We start from the raw sequence: 16,941 nt of genomic DNA, 5'->3' as shown, positions 1-16,941 counted from the left end.
CCACACTCGGGGGCCCTCCGTCCCAGAAGAACAGCCACGGCTTCAATCGTCTGCGATCATATCTCGCACTTCTCTGTGTGCTCCTTGTGAGCACCAGCCTTTTAACGCGACAGCGTTGAGGAGCTCGTGTCGCAGAAAAGCCGGTGTCGTCGGCGTCGGTGTCGGCGTCAGCGGCGTTGGCCGTGAGCGATAAATACCAGAAGGCGCTTCATAAATAAAAAACATCTTGCATGATGGGCTGGTGGGAATCGAACCAGGGTCTCCGGAGTGTGAAACGGAGACGCTACCACTCAGCCACGAGTTTTTTTTTATTACCGGCTTGGCAAAAGAAAATGCAATGTGACTATTACATGGCCATAGAAAACAACTAGTCAATGCCGGATCAATTCAATTATGGGGTTTTACGTGCCAAAACCACTTTCTGATTATGAGGCACGCCGTAGCGGAGGACTCCGGAAATTTTGACCACCTGGGGTTCTTTAACGTGCACCTAAATCTAAGCACACGGGTGTTTTCGCATTTCGCCCCCATCGAAATGCGGCCGCCGTGGCCGGGATTCGATCCCGCGACCTCGTGCTCAGCAGCCCAACACCATAGCCACTGAGCAACCACGGCGGGTGTGCCGGATCAGTGTGGTGTGGTGGAATAAGAACGATGTAGGCTAGTCACTTTGTCCAAAGCACTTAGCCAATCAGGAGGATCACTCTGTGCACAGAAAAATTCGCATATATATAACACACTATCAATGAAGTATTCATGTGCTGGGGCCTGAACAATGCGCTCATGTCTAGTATCCATACGCGTTCGCCACACACTGTGCATGCACAGAAGCATTAACAGATCGACAGGCACTCCCTCTGTTTCCGCGCATGGCAGGTAGCGTATCCCGAAAGCACTTAAAAAGGAATTGCACTCAGCCACGAGTTCGTTCCTTCAAAACGGGACAAAATCGCCTCTAGTGAATGCGGTGTTGCCTTAGAAACGTGTCGTAGAAAGTTATACTGCGGTGTATATCGGTAATTATGACCATGTAACTTACAGAAGTCGCAGTTTCACGAGTAGCGAAGTACGTTTCCGCTACATTTCTTCTGCGCTCTGCGCACATGCAGAGCCATCTTGCGGAAAACACATAAGACCCCCTCCTCGCAATGTACGGCGCTGCCCCGACATGTGGAGTGCCACTCGCCCCATGACCGCGTCCGCCTTCATGGCGCGTCGGGGCCCGGCTATCTGTGCCGATCGCGACGGTTGGCTGGCGTAGCGCGTTTGAGTAGGCGGTGCGAACGGGGTGCGATAACGCTATCGCGTTCCACTTAAGCGTCCTCCAATTTTTTATTGCCACTATGACGTAATGTATGACGTAACAACGAAACCGAAACTAGAAACAAAATCAACTGCACAACAACAACACAACAGGCTGTGTGTTAAGGTTATCGCGCTTAAATCTGAATGTCTAGGTATCAAACTTGGCATATCATAAATTATATGTTACGTTTTTTGGTGCTAACAATACCAATTTCTAGTATTATACTAATATCGACCCTATAGTTATTCAACATTCATTTTTTTTTCTATGTAGCCCGCTTCTTCTTCGGCAGTTTCCGGTAGTGGATAAGTGGCATAGGCCGTACTCGAGAACAAGAGTGTACCATGGACGATGACTTGCGCGTTTCCTCCCGTCCAGGGAAGCGACCTGCGAGTAACGCGAATACGCCCACTGGTACGTCTTACGCAATGCGAGTACGGTGCTGGAATACCAACCCCGACTGCGGAGCGTGATCGCGGTAGCGGCGTCTCTTAAGCTCGCTGAGATGCTTAGCTCCGTGTCGTGTGCAGCCCTCTTTAGTTTCCGTCTAGAAAGACGGAACGCTGCGCTGCTGAACCCAGGACTAACATATCCTAAGGCAAATTTAGGCAGAGGGCGATCGATTACTAAAATGCCCGATTCGTATCAAGTCAGAATATTTCGGAAAAGGAACCTTCGCACATCGAATCGAATATTGAGTCTCGAATCTAAACATGAAGTGCAACGTTTGCTTGGGAAGTGTAACATTGGTCAGGTAAAAAAAGGATTGTTTACAGTTTTTTGTATAATGAATGTAATGCCATTCTCAAGTTAATGAACAGGAGAGCTTCTAAATTATGGTGCGCTATGACGTAAGGCTGTTCCAAACCTTTCTGTTCCATTTATGCAGTCAGCCCTCCACGATAGGTCAAAAGTTTTCGGGCCGCTCCCACTTCGCTTGTCTGTCACGCGACATCAGGAAATCGGTCAAAGCTGCTCGTATAATGTGTCGTGTACACTGATTATGCAATGATTAGATCGAACAAAAGAAAAATATTTATTTCCAATTCTAAGCCTTTTTTCACCATTAGCATTTGGGCAATAACCGAAATTTGCTAATCAATGATTAATTAATGAAGTCAGAGGACACGTTGTAATTGCATAATTAATATCATTCAGCAAGCAAAGATTTGCCAAGCAGGCACGCAGTCGCTACGCAACGTGTGTTACACAAAACTAACGGTTTTATGACATTTTATGAGCCACTTTACGAAAGCTCCACTTCACATAGGTTACAAAATGTGCGTTATTTGTGCATAATTTTCTTATGCCTGCGACCTGTGTGTTTTTACTTGCAAGTATGCCCGCAATAAAGGTATGAAAGAAAAATGGTTAATGAAATACGTAACGCTTCAGGTTGCTGCGCTGTTGAAGGGGTTCGAAGTTCACCATCGGATGCGTAATTTTTTTTTGTTTGTTTGTTGAGCGACAGCTCCTACACGGCATGACAGGCGACGACCAGGACGAGAGGCCAAACACCGAGGAGGTACGCATAGGCAACTTCGCTTCAAAATGTATGTTCGTATTTGAGAGCACTCATTACACTGGAGCCCAAACTACTACGAATTACTTACTATACACATAACTGGATAGCATTGGAATGTGCTACTGAGAACTTCCTGCGCTTTACTTTAATTGCTTAAACCGCTTGTATCCTTGCGATGGTACGAAACAATCGGTGTGATATGGCGTGCCTCTTTCTTTCCAGTCAAGCAGACGAATAACCACGCAGGCACGTCTGCCTCAGACCTTGCCCCCAGCGTGGCTGATAACCCCGCGAGAAATGCAGGGCAGGTGAGTTTCTTAGTCACCGCACTTTGCCCAAGCACAGCCAGGTAAGGACGAAACCCTATACCACTAGCGAATCGGGCTGACTGCCAACAAGAAGAGAGCACTTCCGACAGTTCCGATGGGAAAAGTCGTGATCGTTTCCTAATGCCACTTGTATTGTCATCAAAGATATCGCATCTGGCGAGCTCTGTGTTGAGATCTGCGGCGAGGACTTGATCGATTGGTCAACGATTCACCGCCTGATTCACTGATTGACTGACTGACTGATTGACTCTCACGTCCAGGCCTGCGTGACGAACGGCCATTGTCGACAATCCATTTCGATATAAATACAGTAGCAGGACCATGTCAGATGACATATATTCGCCGGTATATAAAAATACTGGAGCTGTGTACAGGGCTTTTTAAATACGAGTTGCCATATTTGCAAGAAATCTTATCGTAATTTTCAGCTAAGGCTGGTTGTTTGCATTTCTTAGGTAGGCTGGGTAAATGGTAAGGGGTAGCGTATGGTGGGTAGAAGTGTTAGGTACGGTAAAGTGCAGTGACCATAGGTTAGTGAGGTCTCTGATTCACACGAATTTGAAGAAAGAAAGGGTAAAACTGATCAAGAAGAAACAGGCCAACCTAGAGGCAGTAAGGGTAAAAGCATACAAACTCAGGCTATTACTTGCAAGCAATTATGCAACCTTAAGATGAAGATGACATAATAGGTAGCAAATGAAACCGTAACTAGGCTAGCTTCAGAGGCAGCAATTGAAGTGGGAGGCAAGGCACCAAGGCAAGCAGCAGGCAAGCTCTCCCAAGTAACAAAGGACCTAATAAAGACACGCAAAGAAATAAAGTGTCTGATTCAAGCGATCAGACAGAATTCGCCGAATCCTCAAAACTGACCAAGAAAGAGAAAAGAAGGGATATTCGAAATTATAACGTAAGAAAGACTGCGGAAGCAGTAAAATATGGACGCAGCATGAAATAAGTGAGAAGAAAACTTGGTGTAGGAGAAGTCAAGATGTATGCACTGAAAGATAAGCATGGTAATATCACCAGCAATTTCGACGATAGAGTAAAAGCAGCGGAATAATTCTATACTGACCTGTAGAAAACCCAGAGCAGCCACGATACCTCCATTCGAAGTAGTAATGAACAAATTAGAGGCTCATTCTATAACTAGCGGTGAAGTTAGAAGGGCCTTGCAAGACATGAAACGAAGAAAGCGGCAGGAGAAGATGGAATAACAGTCTATTATCATATATGGAGGAGATATCAAGCTTGTACGCGCCGTGGTTGCTTAGTAGCGATGGTGCTGGGCTGCTAAACCCGAGGTCGCGGGATCGAGTCCCGGCCACGGCGGTGGCATTTCGACGGGGGCGAAATGCGAAAACACCCGTGTACTTATATGTAGTACGTGCACGTTAAAGAACCCCAGGTGGTGTAAATATCCGGAATCCCCCACTACGACGTGTCTCACAGTCAGATCGTGGTTTTGGCACGTAAAATGTCATAATTCAGTTAAGATATCATGCTTGAAAAGCTTGCGGCTTTTTAAACGAAATGTCTCACAACTTCACGGGTTCCAGAGAAATGGAAGAATGCCAACATTATACTAATCCATTAAAAGGGAGACATTAGAGTACTGAAAAATTATAGGCCCATTAGCTTACTTTTAGTATTGTTTAAAATATTCACCAAGATCATTTCAAGTAGAATAAGGGCAACACGTGACTTCATTCAACCAAGACAGGCTTCAGGAAGGGATGCTCTACAATGGATCACATCCATGTTATCCATTTGGTAATCCCTAAGTCTGCAGAGTACAATCAACCTCTCTATATGGCTTGCATAGATTATGAAAAGGCATTTGATTCAGTAGAAATACCAGCAGTCATAGAGGCACAACATAATCATGGAGTACAAGAGGCTTACGTAAATATCTTAGCAAATATCTACAGAGATTCCACAGCTACTTTAATTCTCCACAAGAAAAGTAGGAAGATACCTTTAATGAAAGGGGTCAGACAAGGAGGCACAACCTCTCCAATGCTATTCACTGCGTGCTTGGAAGAAGTATTCAAGCTATTGAACTGGGAAGGCTTAGTACTAAGGATGTACGGGGAATATCTTAGAAACCTTCAGTGTACAGATGGCATTGTTCTATTGAGCAACACTGCAGACGACTTACAATAAATGATTGAGGACCTTAACATAGACAGTTTAAGAGTGTGGTTGAAGATTAGTATGCGCAAGACAAAGATTATAATGAATAGGCGGGCAAGGGAACAAGTTCACGATCGCCAGTCAGCCTCTGTAAGGAGTACGTTTAAGTCAATTAGTCACAGCGCACCCTGATCATGAGAATGTAATTCACCAAAGAATAACAATGGGTTGGAGCGCATACGGCAGACATTGTCAGCTCCTCACTCGAAGCTTACCATTATCGTAGAAAAGGAAGGTGTATAATCACTGCATCCTACCGGTGCTAACATAGGGGGCAGAAACTTGGAGACTGACAAAGAAGCTCGAGAACAAGTTAAGAACCGCGCAAAGTGCGATGGAACGAAGAATGTTAGGCGTAATCTTAAGAGACAGGAAGAGAGCGGTGTGGATCAGAGAACAAACGGGGATAGCCCCGAGATCCTAATTGACACTAAGAGAAAGAAATGGAGCTGGGCAGGTCATGTGATGCGTAGGTTAGATAACTGGTGGACCATTAGGGTCACAGAATGGGTGGCAAGAGAAGGGAAGCGCAGTCGAAGACGGCAGAAGACTACGTGGGGTGATGAAATTAAGAAATTTGCAGGTGCTAGTTGGAATCCCTTGGCACAGGACCGCGGAAATTGGAGATCGCAGGGAGAGGCCTTCATCTTGCAGTGGACATAAAATGGGCTGCTGCTGCTGATGATGATAATCGTCCGAATAAGTGTAAATAAACATAAAAATTTAGAGAGGGTTCATATTTCAGCAGCCGACCCCTGCTGCGTCCCTCGATAGCCCCTACGCTGTGCCAGACATGATCAATCAACCCAACCAGTGAAGCAATCAGTTATTCAGTGAATTAGCCAAGTGACGTCGAGTTATAGATATTTCCTCGTGCATCACAATCAATTCTAACTTGTTCTCCAGAGCTCGACACATGGAACCGGTGCCTTCACCCCAGCTTCCGCCAAGTCAAAGTCTGAAGCCGCAGCCGAAGTCGCAGCTACGGTCGCGACGAATAAGGACGATCCATTGAGCACCCTATACTTCCGTGACGGCAAGCGACGCATCGATTTCGTGCTCGCCTATGAGAAGCTCGATGACCGCGTGCTGGAAAACCGTCGTGCCACTTTCGAAAAGAACCTGCTCAAAGAAAGACTCGAGCTGGAACTCGAGAATGCCGCGGTACGCTTTCTGATTCGCCAGTGACTAGAGACGATAATCGGTAATCTTTTAGAGCAACCGAATTTATGTCAAGAGAAGTGAAGGGAAACACAGTCCAGAGGCGCTGATCATAAGGATAGCAAAAATCAGTACACACTTCACAGAAGACTATAAGCTCTATTTCTATAGACTGCAAGGTATACCCAAGTGCTCGAAACGTAAAACATAACCCAATATCGTACACACTTTCTGAGAATGACCAGAGATGCAACACATGCAAACACAATATATCAACAAGAGACCCGCCACCCTTCAACCAAACTCCTTGGAATAGTGGATCGCTCCCCGATGTGGTGCTAATCCGGAGCTCTAGAAATCTATGGTCGACATCACCCAGCAAATTCTTGAATGAGACCAACTAGTTAAGGCCTGGGCAGTTGGGTCCAATAACAAACGTCAATTCTTTCTGCATATACCAGACATTGTCAGATTCCGCCATGTTTGCATTTTGGGCCACTCCTCGGCGGCGAACCCACTCTGTTTCCGAGTAGAAAACAAACTACAATGTAATGCGGCGGTATCGCGGAATTTGATAACGTCCAAAGTAATATACGACCATGGCAAAATGCTAGTTAGCGCAATTAAATTAGGAAAACGACATGCATAATTGGAGATGGTTGGGAGCAGTCATCGTCATGCAGTGGGCATAAATTAGGCTATTCGTTGCGATGATGATCTGTCACGAAAGCAAATAGTACCAATTTGAGAAAACTATAACGTTTATAGTTTCAATTCTTTCGACTTCAAATCGGATCCATGAATGCAAAGGCGTGTTCCTTGTGTGGATCCTAAAATTTGGGCACGGGACCAGCGTAAAATATAATAACGCTTAACCTCCCATGGAAACTTGGATGTGCAGATTGTGAGAGCTCAGTGTCCTTGGGGCTCCGCACCTGAGCAGGAGTCACCGACACTATTTGCCGACCACGGCGGCCACATTCCGATATCAGCACAATCCGAAAAAATTCCCTGCACCGAGATTTAGGTGTACGTTAGATATCCTCAGCTCGTTGAAATCGTGACTGGCGACGAGGAAGCGGCAGGGCGTCCTTTATCTCATGGGTAGCACTCGGACAGCAGCATGCATTTTCGCCGTCATCCGACTGGAGCAGACCTTGTTCACCGAAATCACGCTTGAGAGCAGCACGATATCATAGCGCAAGCGCTCCATCACGCGGTTTTTTTTCATATTTCGCGGTCTTTCTTTGCAACCCGGCAAAAGGACTACGTGAGACGTATCGTAAAGGAAACGACTCTATCGGTGGTTTCGGAAAGTGCTCTACAAATCTACGTATCACACTTGGAGTGCTCAGCGAATAATTAAAAAGTTGGGTTACAAAACTTAATAATTTAGTGAGCTATGGGGAAACCAAAAATTGTCTGAGTTACTATAGGCTATTGCGAAGAGTGTGCATTCGATTCCACTCGCTTCCGACGCGCCTTTCACATTTAAGTTCTTGGTTTAAGGTATGTGGGACACACTGTATATGTAACCTCACGGCGACGACCACGGCGCCGGTGACGGTAAAATTCGCTTGGAGTGTCCGTATAATTGCTATCGCAATAAAATGCACTAGAAAGCGCATGCTTGATTCGTTTTTGCGTTGCTCTATGCAGGCATCCCGTGACGGCAAGACCAACTTCCTCAAGGTCCACGCTCCATGGGAGGTGCTTATAAATTACGCAGAGAAGCTGCACCTTCGCATGCCCATCAAGGTACGCAAGGCTGTTGATGATTCATAGTCTCACTGCCTCTAAAGGTGCGTCCAGGCTAGCCGAAGGAACTGCCGCGTCAAGCATGACCGCGCGGAAGCCAAACTTTAAACACAACATACTTGAAAATAAAGCATTTCTGGAACCGTGAGGAGCGCCACCGTCTGAAGTTATTTATAACAATTCTTCGATATGTAAATCGCCAATTACTTTAAAAACAAAGGCTATACTGCTGTCCGGAAATCGCACCCTCGTCAGCTTTTCTATACAGGGTTTCTCTCAGCAGCTACTAAAAAAAGTATAAGTGAAAATAAAGGACGGTACTCGTCTTTGCTTCACCTTTTATGCCACTGCCTGAGTGTCAAGCTTCAAAAGCGTTATTACGGCTTGAAAGACGTACGTAGTTCGTTGGGTTGAGTTAAATGTATTTAGGTCTCTTTTCTCGTAGAACTACGAATGCTAGGCTTTAATTATGGTGGATAAAGGAAACTGCCAAAATGCATACTGAAAAACGCAAGCCGACAAAAGACATGGACGAGCGCTAACTCATAACTGAAGTTTATTCCAAACACATGCACGAAAAAATAGGAAAATCGAAAGAGGTAGGCAAATTGAAATACGGTTGTGCTGTGTTTATTATTCTGATACCGAGAACTATCCGCCGTTCTATATGAGAATTGGGAGGGGAATATTTTATGTGGCCGTCAAGAACAAGTCCCATAAATATGCTCTGATGAGTACTAAGGCTGCTGTGGGAATTTTTGTATTAGTGACAGGAGTAGATGAACGAGAGTTCTGACTCGAGTGGAAAACAACGAACTGTCAAACAGTGCTTTATTTGCGTTAATTATTAAAGCAATAACGTCGGAGCAGTCGTGAATATTCCCGACATCAGTGGTCAATTTGCTAGTTAACGTATAGATGGACCTGTCACTTGTAACTATAGTTGTATCATCCGCATAGGAGAAACATTGCCTGTATGTTCAGGTTAATAATTAAATTCAGGTCAGTAAGACAGTCGGCTCAATAAGTAAACCAGTAGTAATAAATGAAGGAGTTCTGTTAGGTTAATAGTTAGTATACGCAGTGTGAAGTATGGGACGTTGAAGAGCTGCAACTAGCGTTGATCTGCAACTCGCATTATGTCATGACATTACGACTTCCTCTGGATCCCTTGAAGCGGTAGACAGCCGTATTTCTTTATGAAAACGTGCATCTGAATTGTCGTTTTTTTTTCATATACAAACCCCTGATTATTTAATACTCCTGAAGGCGGTTGATAAGGTATTGAAGTGGTAAGGTCACTTCGCACGTGACTGTTGGTGGCCTAATGCCAGATATGACAAGAAAGTGCAAAATATCCAAAGGAGCAACAACAACAGAAAACATTACCATACATTAGGCAGGTGCACACGCATCAGGCTGCAGTTCAACAAAAAACGTTTGCTCTTTTCGAGGATTTAGTTGCGAGCTTACGCTCTTTGTCTTCTTTGCGGTTCCGTCGTTCGCACGACACGTATTTCAAATGTAAGGCCTGAGTTTGCAAACTGTAAACCTAGGCCTCACTTCCCTACTACACCTACTTTTCTTAGCGTGACCTCCATTCTTACAGCCCACAAGTCTGCCGTTTTAAACACCTCGCAAACACAGGTCGTAGATAATAGATAAACCGTTATCTAGCCTGCAGGAGCTAGCCTACAAGCAGCGGTCAAAGGACAGTGCAAGCGTCAGAAGTGTTAACTAGAAGTCACAGAACGACATGTGATATAGCGTTCAATGTATGACCGATATGGAACAACAACAACACTACTTCTGGTGCTTGTCAGTTTTTCCTAACCGAGGGCACTTGTGCGTTTTTTGCGTAGAAGTGAAAAGGTAGCTGTAAATTTCTAGCGAAAAGGACGTGCCAAGAAAAAGAGGAAAAAGAACGCTAAGCAACGACGGAGCGCGGAGCATAAAGTAATAATAATACATTAATACAGTAACATACTGTAATAATACAGTAACAAGTAATAATGTGCGTATTTTACGTCTCGTTCTGTGTGCTCTATGTAAAGTCTTAAAGATTCTTTTGGTACAGATAGGCGAGTGACTAAGAACGGAAGGCGAGAGAGAGTCCATTATTTCCTTTTTCTTCGCCCATCCAAGTTCCATAAATGTTCGAGAGGCTTAGCAACAGGCCCAAGTGATCGCCTCTGCGTAGAATATTCGGCCAGTTTTCTTTCTTTTTGCCATTAAAATGACACTAAAGGTGAATAATAAATCGAAAGAGATGGAAAGACTAGGCTTCTGTAATAACGAATTCGTCATTCGCAGCGAGAGCAGAGCTTTTGCAAGAGAGAAAACTAGGAAAATGGAATATCGGAGTAGCGCCACCTGTCGTGGAAAAAGGTACGTTCCTTGCGACGTCACTACTGGCTGATTGACAAAACGGCACAGAGGAACGTCACCTGGGGCATACCTAAACTCGTCTGTACTGGCGTGGCCGGTTCAAATTAAGGAGTAGAAGCGGAACCTTCGGCTGCAGTTTTCTGCGTCAGAGAGTGAGACTGTGGCACATAGAAGACTATGTCATATTTTCAGAGTTTTTATATTGTGCTTCTTTATTTGTCTTTCTCGACGTTTAGCCATTTTAGACGTATTATATCATGTGGCTTTTGCGTAATGTAACTGCGTGACATCACACGTCACATACGACAAGCGTCATCAATACATGTCTGATATGAATTTTGATGTGGCGCAATGTGTGCGGAGGTTTGTACAATGCGGAGGCATGGATAAGTGTATCACAATGTGTTGCGTTTCTGTTTGCTTATCTTAGATATGCAAGTCGATTGCCACCAGTTGCTGCTAAGTTTTTGGCAAGGTGGCGCCACTTTCCACATCCCACTATGCAGTTTTGACATGTGAGAAAGAAACTTCTTCGCTAACTCTGTTGCTTGACTCTCGCAGAAGAGAGGCCGAAGGGTGCCTTTTCCGACACTGAAAGTTGGCGAAGGCGACAGTCCGACACTGCCAGACCTCAAAGACGTGAGTAACACATCAAGTATCGCAGAGGTTTTTGAAATACAAATTTGGAACAAGCTGCGCAATCCTATTTTTGTTATGATAGCTTTTGAAGCTGCACTCTTTACACTCCACGTTGGCATCGTTGTCTGTCCACAGTACGGATGTGACAACTCCACTAATACATGCAACGCACGTGTTAGGATTATGAAATGTGCCAATTATTGCGCCGGCAATAGCTCCTGCGACACTAAAGAATGAAGAAAAAAACTTGCCCTACGGTTTACGAACTTGAGAAAATATTGCAAGGACGTTAGGAACAAAGTGTACACATGTAGCGCTGTCAACAGTCGTTTCCTGCACTGCGAGGTAAGATGCACAGGATAACGGGAACGAAAACGAGAGGTAGCCAAGACAAGACTAAACTCGAACATCAATGTCCATGTGAGAAATGACCTTGAGCTGGAGATATAGCGATGGCACGCTCGCACAGGTATATACTTTCTAAGAAATGCAGAAAGTTTCAAAATTGCTCGCAGCAATTTGCGAGCATTCACGGAACACATACAGGAAATATTGAGCATGACCTCCGAGATCGGGCCGCCTCCTCAGGTAGCACAGCGTGCCGCCTGATCTCGGAGGTAATGTGCTTTGCAAATCGGTTCTGTCGAAGTCCCCAACATAGAGGAAATTGCAATAATGAAATGAAAAACGAAATGATATCCTCCCGAGAGTACCACTCAGATGCAATAAACATGTTTTTGAGTGTGTGGGTGAAATGAAAGCTACGCAGTTGAAAACAAAGTTGCAGTGACGTTTCACTTCGTGAATGCTGGTTACGCGTAAGGGTTGCCATTCCTATATAACCGCGATAGCAATGATAAGGACAATCCAGGCACAGTTCTATCGTCATGGTCGCCGCGATGTTCCGTACAAAGTCCAAGGGTGATGACATCATCCCCTCGCGCCATATGCTGCATGTGCGAGTGAAAGCGTGTGACGGTGATACGAATCTTGCACAAGGGAGGAAAGCGGCAAGAAAGCGCGGGTGGGAGGGAGGAAGGGGGGGCTTGTACTCTGGTAACAACTGCGTACTTAGCGCAGCCACAGGCGCCGTATCTTAAAAGCGATCTGCAATGGCTCATACCTTTGTGCGTCCCGTGTTCGTGCCGCTCAGTTTACGTTGAAGCGATAGACAGCACGAAGGTCTCTTCGCTCGCTGTTGGCGCGCTTCCTCACGCCTGCACTTGTTCAGTTTGTGTCCGGCGCTCTGCAACGACTTCGGGGCCGGTCGAATCGTGGTTGGCCTGCCGTCGCATGCATTGCTGCTTCGTCCTTCTCGCACGGCGCTCGGCAACTCGACGACGAGAGGAACCCGGCACCTCCATAGCGCGCACACAACCCGCAGCAACTGCAAGAGGAGGTCAACACAGCGCCCTTCGCGTACCCTCCACCTCTGTGAAGCTCCGCCTATTTTCTCCTTCCCCGCTTCGCTCAACGCCACCTAGACTTTCGACGGCCTTGGTTTGCCGCGCGCTCCTTCGTACTTGCCCCGGAGCGCGATTTCCTTCTCCTCGGCCAGGTGCCTTCCTCTTCCGCTTCCTTCCCGCCTTTACACTACCCCTCACGGAGGAAGGAAACTAAGGAGAGGCCCTACCCCCTCCGCGCGCTAGGAGAAAAGTGTGGCGGAAATGACGTAGTAGGTTATCATTTTTTTCCTGCTTTTTTGTTTGTTTTGTTGTATGGCCACGCCTTTTGGACCACAATGGCGCCGTTGTTATGGTTTTGAGCGCTCACGCGTGTTGCTCTGGTAGGTTTCGGGCCGTGGCAAAGGCGCTGAGTGGGAGGGTTTGCGTTAGTCACCGTGTCTTGTTGCGCTGTGTTACCTGCACCGTGCTCTGCCAGATGTTGCGCGAGCGCGCGCGACACCACGCGCAGCGCGGCGTGGTTTCGCGAAAGATGTAAACAAGAAAGGAGGGTGGCCCAAAAGGCGGAGCATCGCCATGAGCAACGCCAAATTCCGGCTTCACTTTTGCTTCACAAAGAGTGACGTCAGGGCCTCTCCTTAGTTTCCTTCCTCCGTGCTACCCCTCGACGGCTCTCGGTGCACCTAGCCATTTACGCTTGCGCGTAAAAAAAGCGCCTTCATCTGAGAATTCAATCTGGAACCAACACCTTTCCGGGACGGCCATTAGGCAGCGCACGGCATTGTTCTGCAACTCGAAGCTGAGGAATGCATACTGGGCATCCAGTATTTGCGGCTCATTTGCTCATTCAGTTGATCAATAAATTAACGGACGGACGAAGTAACGGAAAGAATAGATCGAATAGACGGATGGGTGGATGGAGCTCTCGTCCCCTGTCCTTCGTCAGTGTTCCCCTCGTCGTCACTTTGAGCCGTCATTTCGAATAATGGTAGGAGTAGTCTCTGAAACTGCGCGGTGGCTATCGGCAGCAAACGCTTACCTATTGCGATCGTTTTCACTTGTCTTAATATGACGTCTCTAGTGGGAGAGACGCCACGAAGGATAAGCTTTCTTTATAATAGCAGTCACTGTCTAGGTTGGAGAAGTGCTTAACATTATTTTCTTCGAACAAGACTCGAATCTGCAGTCTTGGAAACCTTTTTAGCTACCATCGACTGCAGACGACTCCGTATGTGTTACGTAACCCGGCCCCTAACACGCCTTTCGATGTTCGCAGCTCGAAGACATCTCGACAGAGCTCGAAGTTGAAGCAAAGCCAACCAAACTGGACACCCTGTGGGCCAAGTTATGGACACCGTTCCCCTACGACAAAAAACTCATACCGGACGAGAAGCAGTTCTTCACCGCCGAGTTTGTGTGCCAGCGAGAGCCCATGTGAGTAGCCAGGGTACAGATGCTAGTCGGAAAGTTGCTTGAGCTCCTCCTCCCACCAACAATGATTGAAACGGCGGCGGGTTCGAAAAGGCTTGTAGACCGTTATGAACTTCTTATGCTAGTCGCACATATTGCATGCATTGCAGCAGCTGAGCATAGCGACCCTACCCTGAGCTCATCTACTTTAAGGGCTGGTGACATGACCAGATATGCTAAATGGTAGCCTTGCACCTTAAGCCTCAAGTTCTAAATAATTTAAGATGTTAGCTTTGCTAGGGCGAGGTTTGGTTTCGTATCCCTGAAAGCGACTGTGTCGTGATGTCGTGACGCAAAACGTCACGTGGGAGCTGGACATGGTGACGTTTCGGCGCCCTCTCCGGCTCGCTCAGCCGTCGGTTATGAGCCGGACCTCGTGACAAATGGCAGCGTAGGAAGGGACCAATGTGCTGCTCCCACGTGATAACCTTATGCATCCTGACCTCATGAAACAGACGCCTCCTGAGAAATCAAACTGGAACTGGCCATACAAAAGCTATCATACACTAAATTATCTGGTATGCCCTGAGGCGCTAGTGACTATTCGTTCGAGACTACCGAGGTTATGAGCCTCGTTTAACGCAAGACAAATAAAAAGTAAACAAAAATATCATGTGAGAACTGCTTTATTAGCTGCGACACTACAACCGCAAGCGCTCGACCGCAACGACCTCACAGAACCTGCCTACAAAGGATGGAAGGGGTCGTCGTTGCGAAACAACGCCCTCTCCGGGACAATGTAGTGATGGATATTCTATGAAGCTTTTCGACCTGAGACTTCTGATGTATATTTTTTATTGGTTTTTTTAGAGCTTACTTGATAACCACAATGTGAACCGACGTTATTCAAGAAGCCTTGCATCTCAGAAACATTAAAAGGAAGATAGAAAGCCTTACTGAGCTCAGCTACATTGGTAAATTCCGCTTCTGTAACAGAAAAATTACCATTTTACCACAATAGTATGGTAAGCAAGCCATAAAAAGCGCACCGACGAAAGAGGGGAGGCGATGCACACCCCCCCCCCTCCCCCAGATATTCCCGCAGCAGCGCGCCGTGAAATGATTGAAATTGACACCGTCTGCTCAGGTGTAATGACTTGTTTGTTGGTAAGAAGGACCACGTAGTAATTTAGCTAAACTAAAAACTCAACCTAGCAACCTACGAAATCATCTAAAGCGCCACGACGGCCTAAAACCGACCGAGCGCACTAAAATCCGTGAAGTGACACTTATGCTTACGTTTCTGCCCGAAATTCAAAGCAGAAAAACTTGGCATTCATTCGCTGTAGCAATAACCAACCTTTCTTAGCCGAGTCAAAGTTTTGACATGAATAGTCTATCTGTCTAAACAGATTTATTATTATTCTTGGTTATCCCCTTTTCGGAGTGACATAGAAACCCGGTGCTGCACTCCGCATAGTTGACGGGGTGGCAGTCGAGCCGAGCTGCATTTTTGAATGCGGGGAAGGATTTATCTCCTACGTCCCCGAGTACAGTTCGCTTTCGGCTTATGTTCAGCTCAGACATCGACACCAAATAGGAAATTATTTCAGCGGCATTTGCATATTACCGCTCTGCAACACCAAGTTGGTTACCTTTGTAAGGGTGTAAGGGTAAGCCAGAATAAAGAAGAATGAAAATGACAGACGGGTGGCGACGCCGTTGTAATGTTTCCGCGCCAGTAGGCCATGACGTCATGTACTTTGACGGTGTCTATCTGCTCCAAGTTAATTCTGTTATTGGAAAAAATTGAGTACATTGCATGCTAAAACAGGCGAAGGCTGAAGTCGGCAACTTTCAAGAGTTTTTACTGCGCGACAGCCGCCCAGTTAGAGAAAAAAAAAAGACGATTCTTTATAAGTCATGAAATTGCACCTACCTGACAGCGCTGTGGTTCCGGCACTAAATGTTAGAATAAAAGTGACTTTCATTTTTTTTTAATAAACCACATATTGCGGCAAAGTTAAGGAACAGTGCTTTACCAGTATAAATGGATTTAGTGTATATATTCAGTGTCCCTTTAAACGGTTTAGTATAGCTCCGATATATTAGTGGCAGAACCGATCACTCTTGCCCCCATGTCTCTGCAGGTACCTGATGCAATACAAGGAGACCTTCTTCTCGCAAGCCATTCGAAGCCGGATAGCGTGGGAGGTGCTCATGAGGGCTGCATACGAATACAAAGAAAGTCAAAGAGGTTATAAGAACTTCCCATAAAGCCGCGCATGCAAGCTTCCGGTTGGCTTCAGGAGGATTGAGAAGACTCTACGCGCTGTTTGGGCAAGCATACGTAATCAAAGCGGAAAAAAATAAACCATGTAGTATCCTATTAAACTCACTCTGGAGGTGCTATCGTTAAACTATCACAGCTAGGATGGTCAGTGGTTGGATGTGTCTTGATGCTTGTTGCTTCATGGCGATATCCTTGAGACTGTATTTGCTACGATGTTTGTGGCTGCATTGTCTTAAAGTGCAAATCGATCATATTCTTATCAATGCAGGAAACAATAGGACTCTGCCCGCATGCATAATCCATTGCCAAACCATTGCCCATGTCATTAGCCATTGCACGTGCCAATCCAAATGCACATCGCTGCATCTATAACACAAAAATAATGTTGAAATTTCTTTAACTTTTGTTGAAAATTTGTGAACTGGTAGATTACTTTGAAGCCACAAAGACAAAGTTTAGGTAAATCCACGCGCTGACCATCGTTCCCGTTCTGACTGAGTGGCAGTGCTTCCAGCTTCCTAGACACTAGCGCCACA

The 16,941-nt window shown here is 46.0% G+C and overlaps 1 protein-coding gene across 1 annotated transcript; it reads left to right on the top strand.

The window, feature by feature from the left end:
* The first annotated feature begins 2,857 nt into the window (after window positions 1-2,857).
* LOC126543436 (anoctamin-5-like) lies at window positions 2,858-16,477 on the top strand. Its single transcript, XM_055077975.2, has 7 exons — window positions 2,858-2,867; window positions 3,054-3,139; window positions 6,260-6,517; window positions 8,174-8,272; window positions 11,222-11,299; window positions 13,979-14,136; window positions 16,263-16,477. Exons 1-7 carry the CDS (start codon window positions 2,858-2,860, stop codon window positions 16,387-16,389), a joined length of 816 nt encoding a protein of 271 aa, XP_054933950.2. The 3' UTR covers window positions 16,390-16,477.
* The last annotated feature ends 464 nt before the right edge of the window (window positions 16,478-16,941 follow it).

This window comes from Dermacentor andersoni, chromosome 10, assembly GCF_023375885.2.
Source record: "Dermacentor andersoni chromosome 10, qqDerAnde1_hic_scaffold, whole genome shotgun sequence".
In the NCBI taxonomy this organism is placed as follows: domain Eukaryota; kingdom Metazoa; phylum Arthropoda; class Arachnida; order Ixodida; family Ixodidae; genus Dermacentor; species Dermacentor andersoni.
This window is presented reverse-complemented; position numbering and strand designations above follow the sequence as displayed.

Bases quoted from the DNA above. Each gene is read 5' to 3' on its own strand.
- LOC126543436 (XM_055077975.2), top strand. The intron at 6,518-8,173 runs GTACGCTTTCTG...TGCTCTATGCAG, and splicing joins TGGAACTCGAGAATGCCGCG to GCATCCCGTGACGGCAAGAC. The intron at 11,300-13,978 runs GTGAGTAACACA...CGATGTTCGCAG, and splicing joins CACTGCCAGACCTCAAAGAC to CTCGAAGACATCTCGACAGA.